This window comes from Ranitomeya imitator, chromosome 8, assembly GCF_032444005.1.
Source record: "Ranitomeya imitator isolate aRanImi1 chromosome 8, aRanImi1.pri, whole genome shotgun sequence".
Taxonomy (NCBI): Eukaryota; Metazoa; Chordata; class Amphibia; order Anura; family Dendrobatidae; genus Ranitomeya; species Ranitomeya imitator.
In genome coordinates this window covers 14765928-14773635 of record NC_091289.1, presented here as the reverse complement: position 1 = coordinate 14773635, position 7708 = coordinate 14765928, and the positions used below count along the sequence as shown (strand labels likewise).

At 49.2% G+C, this 7708-nt stretch overlaps 1 protein-coding gene across 1 annotated transcript; it reads left to right on the top strand.

Annotated features, from left to right (window-relative positions):
- The first annotated feature begins 598 nt into the window (after positions 1-598).
- LOC138647097 (uncharacterized) lies at positions 599-2683 on the top strand. The gene is made up of 2 exons (XM_069735911.1): positions 599-1098; positions 1800-2683. Exons 1-2 carry the CDS (start codon positions 655-657, stop codon positions 2163-2165), a joined length of 810 nt encoding a protein of 269 aa, XP_069592012.1. The 5' UTR covers positions 599-654; the 3' UTR covers positions 2166-2683.
- Positions 2684-7708: the final 5025 nt, after the last annotated feature.

The window sequence follows — 7708 nt, the reverse complement described above, 5'->3', positions numbered from 1 at the left end:
AAAATTAATTCCATATTGTTAAAAATATATAACATGCTCCAGGACCGCACTATGGTGCATATGAGGACATCGATCGAAACACGACGCTCTCCGTGGCGATCTTTATCAAAGCTAATACACCTCTAAATCATTTAAAACATCCAAGGACCAATCAAAATGTCAAAAACAAGTCACATGGTCTATGGTCCTGGTAAATACATACACGAAAAGAGACAAACATCCAACAACAGACAACAAACCTAAATAACAAACAAAATAATGAAATTATTTAAATAATATAATAAATGAAATAATATTGTAATTAAATGTTAATAGTGAAACAGGATCTCGTCCCGTCTTGCGATAATTTGGAAACCTAGTACCCAGGTTGTAGATCCAACGGGCCACAGGTGAGCAAGTGTCGCCTGCTGTGTCCGCCCCGTGGTGGTGTATTGATCCGTTCTAACCCTCATACCTGGGAGGACGTAATGCTGCGTGAAACAGCTACAGAAAATTGCGTAACAAATCGCATATCAGTTTCAACTCGTTAGATTGTGATTCATCGGACAACAATTTCAGTGCCTCAGACTCGTCTCTTAATGAATCATTGCAGTCTAAAAACATTTTTTTGTAAGCACGTGTATTTATTGTACGTTTGTTTTCTTTTTAGGAAGTATGCTCACTTCCGGTGAGAGGTCTGTCGTTGCTGCTGCCCTGGTGTTTGAGGCAGCACGTCTCCTAGAGGAGAGACGTCCTAAACGAAAACGTCACATGTGGACCCGGAGCTGGCTGCAGAAAAGATCTACATTGTCACACATGGGTCTCATAAGAGAGTTACGTGATAATAACCCTCATGATTTCCGAAACTACCTTAGGATGTCAGAGGAATCCTTCAAGATTATACTTGCTGCTGTTACGCCACTCATACAAAGGCGGGATACGCCGATGCGTGCAGCCATGCCCGTGGATGAAAGGTTGGCGGTGACACTGCGGTTCCTGGCCACAGGAAGGTCTCTTCAGGATATGCAGTTTTTCACTGCTGTTTCCAGACCTTTACTGAGCGTTGTGATTCCGGAGACATGCGAGGCCATTGTGCACAGCTTAAGGCATTATATGGAGGTGACTGTATATTTACTACTATTGTTTTTTGCTGTTGTGTTATGTTATGTCGATATATTATACTAGCTATTGAACCCGTTCTACGCCCTGGTGGCGAGCATTTCTATTGGTATATGGTCTCCATCCTATCATGTGCTGCTCCCATCCTGCGCCCCCCTTCTGACATGTGCTGCTCCCATCCTGCGCCTCCATTCTAACATGTGCTGCTCCCATCCTGCGCCTCCATTCTGACATGTGCTGCTCCCATCCTGCGCCTCCATTCTGACATGTGCTGCTCCCATCCTGCGCCTCCATTCTGACATGTGCTGCTCCCATCCTGCGCCTCCATTCTGACATGTGCTGCTCCCATCCTGCGCCCCCGTTCTGACATGTGCTGCTCCCATTCTGCGCCTCCATTCTGACATGTGCTGCTCCCATTTTGCGCCTCCATTCTGACATGTACTGCTCCCATCCTGCGCCACCGTTCTTTTATTTGCTGCTCCCAGCGTTATTTTATAGGTTATATTATTTCAATATATTGTTTAGCACCCCCTCTCAGTCAGTGAAGCAGTCTGATAAAATGGCTGCCTGCATACTCAGGATTGTTGACTTTGTTTTACTACTCCATACTGCGCGTCAATCACTCTAGGATGTCCACATGAGAGTGTATGTGCACAACAATATATTTTTCCTAATTTGTACGTTTCCTTTTCATCTTGCAGTTTCCCAAGACGGCGGATGACTGGAAGAGGATTGCTTGCGATTTTGATCAGCTGTGGCAGTTTCCAAACTGCGGTGGCGCATTAGATGGAAAGCATGTGCGCATCACGCGACCAGCCAACTCTGGATCCTTTTTTTACAATTATAAAGGATATTTCAGTGTGATCCTCATGGCCCTTGTCAATGCGAACTATGAGTTCGTGGATGTGGATGTTGGCATGAATGGTCGAGTCTCCGATGGTGGTGTTTTTGAACACACTTCATTTGGGCAATGCTTGAGGAACAATCAACTGCAGCTGCCACAAAATGAAACCTCAATTTTGTTTTCATCGCAGATGAAGCTTTTCCTCTTCATCCACATCTGCTGAAGTCATTTGCGCAGCGAACACTCACAGCGGAGCGCAGAATCTATAATTACCGGTTGTCTAGGGCCCGTCGTGTGGTTGAAAATGCCTTTGGGATTATGGCGAATCGGTTTAGAGTTTTCCACACAGCTATCAACTTGAAGCTGCCGTCTATAGACTTTGTGATTTTGGCATGCTGTGTGCTCCATAACTTCCTGAGACGTCACGATACCAGCTCCTACTCTCCTCCTTCATTTATTGATGCTGTGGACCCAAGAACCGGAGATATTGTGCCCGGGGAATGGCGGACACAAGAAGAAAATTTATCAGCTCTTCAAGCGCTGGGATCTGGCAGACAGGCAGACGATGTAAGCGACTGTAGAGAAAAATACTGTCTGTACTTTAGTGGTTCTGGAGCTGTACCCTGGCAGGATCACGCCGTATAAAAAAAAAAAATTATGTTTTGCGTTAACTCAACAATATGTATGTTATGCTTTGGTTTCCATAATGTAATAGTTTGAGTAGGCAACTCTCTTTTGTGTAATAATTTTATTGTATTACTCCCGTTATTCTTGGTTTTTCATTTTAGAGTGGTTAACTCCTTAATCCCATATGACGTCCTATGCCGTCAAGGTGTCCTTGGACTTAATACCCATTGACGGGATAGTACGTCATAGCGATAGGTCTATTTTGCATTGTAAAGTCAAATGGCGCTCCATCCCTTCCAAGCTCTGCCATGCACCCAAACAATGGTTTACCCACACACAGGGCCGTATTTGCCACTAGGCACTTGAGGGCACGTGCCTAGGGCGGCGGGATGCGGGGGGGGCGCCCTTGAGCTAGGTTTTTTCCTTTTTTTTTATTTTATAAAACTCCGGGGTCAAGTTTCCGTCCCCCCTCCTCCCTCCCCCCTTCCCGCCCCCCCCTCCTCCCTCCCTCCCTGAAGACGTAATACTCACCTTCCTCCAGCGGTGGCTGCAACTGCGTCTCAGCGCCGTCCTGTCTTCAGCGGTCACATGGTACCGATCATTAAGGGTGATGAATATGCGCATATTCATCACCCTTAATTAGCGCTACCATGTGACCGCTGAAGACAGGAAGGAAGACGCTGAGATGCCAGGAAGTTCTGTGCTGCGCGCCGGTGAGAGGTAAGTATGACAGGGAAAAAAGTGGGGTGCCGTGCACACAGGGGAGGAGGATGGGGAGCCATGCATACAGGGGAGAAGGATGGGGAGTCGTGCATACAGGGGAGAAGGATGGGGAGCCGTGCACACAGGGGAGAAGGATGGGGAGCCATGTACACAGGGGAGAAGGATGGGGAGCCGTGCACACAGGGGAGAAGGATGGGGAGCCGTGCACACAGGGGAGAAGGATGGGGAGCCGTGCACACAGGGGAGAAGGATGGGGAGCCGTGCACACAGGGGAGAAGGATGGGGAGCCATGTACACAGGGGAGAAGGATGGGGAGCCGTGCATACAGGGGAGAAGGATGGGGAGCCGTGCACACAGGGGAGAAGGATGGGGAGCCGTGCACACAGGGGAGAAGGATGGGGAGCCATGTACACAGGGGAGAAGGATGGGGAGCCGTGCACACAGGGGAGAAGGATGGGGAGCCGTGCACACAGGGGAGAAGGATGGGGAGCCGTGCATACAGGGGAGAAGGATGGGGAGCCGTGCATACAGGGGAGAAGGATGGGGAGCCATGAACGCAGGGGAGAAGGATGGGGAGCCATGAACGCAGAGTGGGAGGATGGGGGAGCCATGAACGCAGAGTGGGAGGATGGGGGAGCCATGAACGCAGAGTGGGAGGATGGGGGAGCCATGAACGCAGGGGAGAAGGATGGGGAGCCATGAACGCAGAGTGGGAGGATGGGGGAGCCATGCTTGCAGGGGAGAAGGATGGGGGAGCCATGAACGCAGGGTGGGAGGATGGGGGAGGCATGAACGCAGTGTGGGAGGATGGAGTATAAATATGGAGTATAAATACTGGGCCCTATAAGGGGGACACAGTGTGAGAGGACAGTGTGAAGAGGGGACTGGTATAGAAAGGAGAGGACAGTGTGAAGAGCATGTACCATAAGAGGGACAGTGTGGGGGTCATACTTTGTGCAGACAATATAGTGAGGGGCAATTTTTTATTTGGGAGCATTATAATGACACTTGTATCTTTAAGGGCGTCATGTGGAGACTTTCTGCAAAAGAGCGGCGAAGATGGAAGTCTGCAGAGACGGCTGTGGATGAGAAAACTCATCATGGGATCTGGACAAGATGAAGAAAAGGAGAACGGCTCCAGAGGCGACGTCATCTATCAGGTACCTGGATGTAAATGTTATTTGTGATGCTAACTCTCATGTTTTTATATATGTTAGGAGATTTAAAGGGACACTGTCACCTGAATTTGGAGGGAACAATTTTCAGCCATAGGGGTGGGGTTTTCGGGTGTTTGATTCACCCTTTCCATACCCGCTGGCTGCATGCTGGCTGCAATATTGGATTGAAGCTCATTCTCTGTCCTCCGTAGTACATACTGTACCTGCACAATCTGCAATCTTGCCTTGCGCAGGCGTGTACTATGGAGGACAGAGAATGAGCTTCAATCCAATATTGCAGCCAGCATGCAGCCAGCGGGTAAGGAAAGGGTGAATCAAACACCCGAAAACCCCACCCCTATGGCTGAAAATTGTTCCCTCCAAATTCAGGTGACAGAGTCCCTTTTAAAGGGGATGTCCAGGCTTGTGATGAGTCTGCAGTCATTCTTTGTGACTGCAGACTTCTGAATTCTCACAGTGCACACTGCACGCTGTCAGGATTCTCTCATGCTGGGGATTTACATTAATGCGATCACGTGCTGACTAGACATGCGTGACCTCCGTCAATGAAAATGAACTGAGCGAGGCCGGGCACATCTAGTCAGAATGTGGTCAGAAGTCTACAAATCACATACTTGTGCTGACATGACCGTCCACCGGCAAGGGAGAATCCTAAAAGTGCAGTGCATGCGTTGTGAGAATTCAGAAGCTGCGATGTCAGGATTCAGCTCTGCAAGTTCCAGTAGTCGTCACATGGACACGTCACTCATATGCGATTTTTCAGACTTAGGGTATGTGTCCACGTTCAGGATTGCATCAGGATTTGGTCAGTATTTTACATCAGTATTTGTAGCCAAAACCAGGAGTGGGTGATAAATACAGAAGTGGAGCATATGGTTCTATTATAGTTTTCCTCTAATTGTTCCACTCCTGGTTTTGGCTACAAATACTGATGAAAAATCATGACCAAATCCTGATGCAATCCTGAACGTGGACACATACTCTTATGGTCCTGCGACATCGAGCTTCTCTTCTGCTTCTCTTAGTTTTTCACTGAACATTGAGAGCATTAGGGAGAGGAGCTCGTGGGCACATGACTGAGTGTGCAAATCACATATGTCCTTGGCGGAGGGGGGGCACCAAAATGAATTCTTTCCCCGGGTGCCAGAAACCCTAGATACACCTCTGCTGGTATGCTACTGCGAGCGGTGATTACCGGGTGCGGTGGAGGGTGGTCTGTGCACAGGCAGTGAGGCAGGGACTGAGGGTGTGCACAGAGAGGATGGAGACCCGGAGACTGCCCGTCCCAGTCTACGCCGTAGCCTAGAGCCCTCATTATCATAGGAATATGGCAGTTAATAAATTGCTTTTCTGAAGCTTTATAGTGTAGTTTTAGGTCAGGGAGGGTTGGATAGGGATGAGCTAGCAAGGTGCAGGGACAGGTAATGATGGCTACTTGCGAACATGTGCGGCAATTGCGGTTTTGCACTTACGATGATACATAAAACACTGCTAGTAGTGTTTTTTCTCATTGCTGCAAGTACCGCATTTGCCGGATGGCGGCAAAACCGCAAGAGCCGCACATGTCTGTAAGTCCCATAGGGAATGAATGAGGCCGAACGCAGTGTTGCCCTAAGTGATCCATTACGCGGCAGATGCGGAAAAACTGTCGGATCTGCTGCAAAAGGCGACTTTCACATCAGCGATTTTTGCCAAAGTCACTGCCGATAGTGTCATACTCACCAAAGGGGGAGGCAGCACTAAAAGTGCCTAGGGCAGCAGAAACTCTAAATACGGCCCTGCCCACACAGATGCGTATTTTCTATCATACAAACCCCTCTAAATGACTTTAAAGGGACACTGTCACCTGAATTTGGAGAGAACAATCTTCAGCCATGGAGGCGGGGTTTTTGGGTGTTTGATTCATCCTTTCCTTACCCGCTGGCTGCAATATTGGATTGAAGTTCATTCTCTGTCCTGCGTAGTGGCTTGGGACACGTATTATTTCATCACTAGGAAGCGTCTCACGTCAGCACGCGTCTCCAGATTCCCCCCTCCTGTCAGTGTGCGCAGTGTTGCCAACCTCCTCCTATAATATTTTTGGTCAATCTAGATAAAAAATTGCGGACATCTAAATAATTTAAAGATGGTGGTGGAGATTCTGGAACCCCTTACCTGACCATTTTTGTCACGGACACCGCATTTTCCTCTCGGACAATAAGTCCATTTTAAAAAAGGGGCATGTTTATCAATGAATTTGAGGACAAGTTGGCAACCATGAGCGCGAGCCTCCCAATCCCCCCCTCCTGACAACGTGCATCTCCCAATCCCCCCATACTAGTACTTGCCTCGCCTTGTCTCCGCACGCAACTCAGCAACAATTTGTGTTTTGTAGCGGAGGTCAGCCCACTTCTTCCGCAGCTGCAGCGCACTGCGGCGGATGCCAAACCTCCTCTCCATCATGCTGCTAATGCGGCGCAGCACCTCCCGCTTGTGGATGTTCGGGTGGGCAGGACGACTCTCCAGACCCTCATAATCTAGAGCATCCATCTTTCTCACAAAAAAACGGAACTCTGTCTGCCCCAGAGGAGCAGAACGTTGTCTCGCCGCCATTTTAGGTAGAATGACCCTGAACGGCAACGCCCATAGGAGGACCTTGACTCCGCCGTGCTGCCGCGTGATCCGCATCGCTATAGCGTTGCCGTTTATGGACAGCGTCCGTAGATGTAAAATTTATTACGCCTGAGCGGCACGGAAGGAACGCACATAGTAAATGCCGTTCGAAGGATGTTTATATAACGCCGGAGCGGCACGTAATGTACGCTCGTGGTCTATGACGGCGTGATGACGAACGTACGTTACAGCGTTCCTGCGTGCCTGCGCTAGCTTGCTTTGGTTCCCTGACATCCTGAAAATGGCTGCCAGTCGACGTGATCCACCTATGGGCATTCCAGAGCTTAAGTTCCTGATTGGCACAATGGATCGGCTGCAGTACGATACCACAGGGCTGGAGCTGCACCGCAACAAGCACAAGGAGGAAGTCGTGCGTGCGGTGTCTGAGGGCCTCAGGAAGCAGTTTGGAATAACCCGAAGCAAGGCCCAGATTGTGAAAAAATGGGGTGATCTTAAGTCCAAATGCCCAGCGCGCCTGCAGGAGCTTCGCCGCGAGATCCGCAGAGGTGAGTACGCAGGTACCCTAAAGTATGGTACACCGAAGGGTTAATTGGGTGATTAATGTGAATGGGGGTACGCTGCAGGG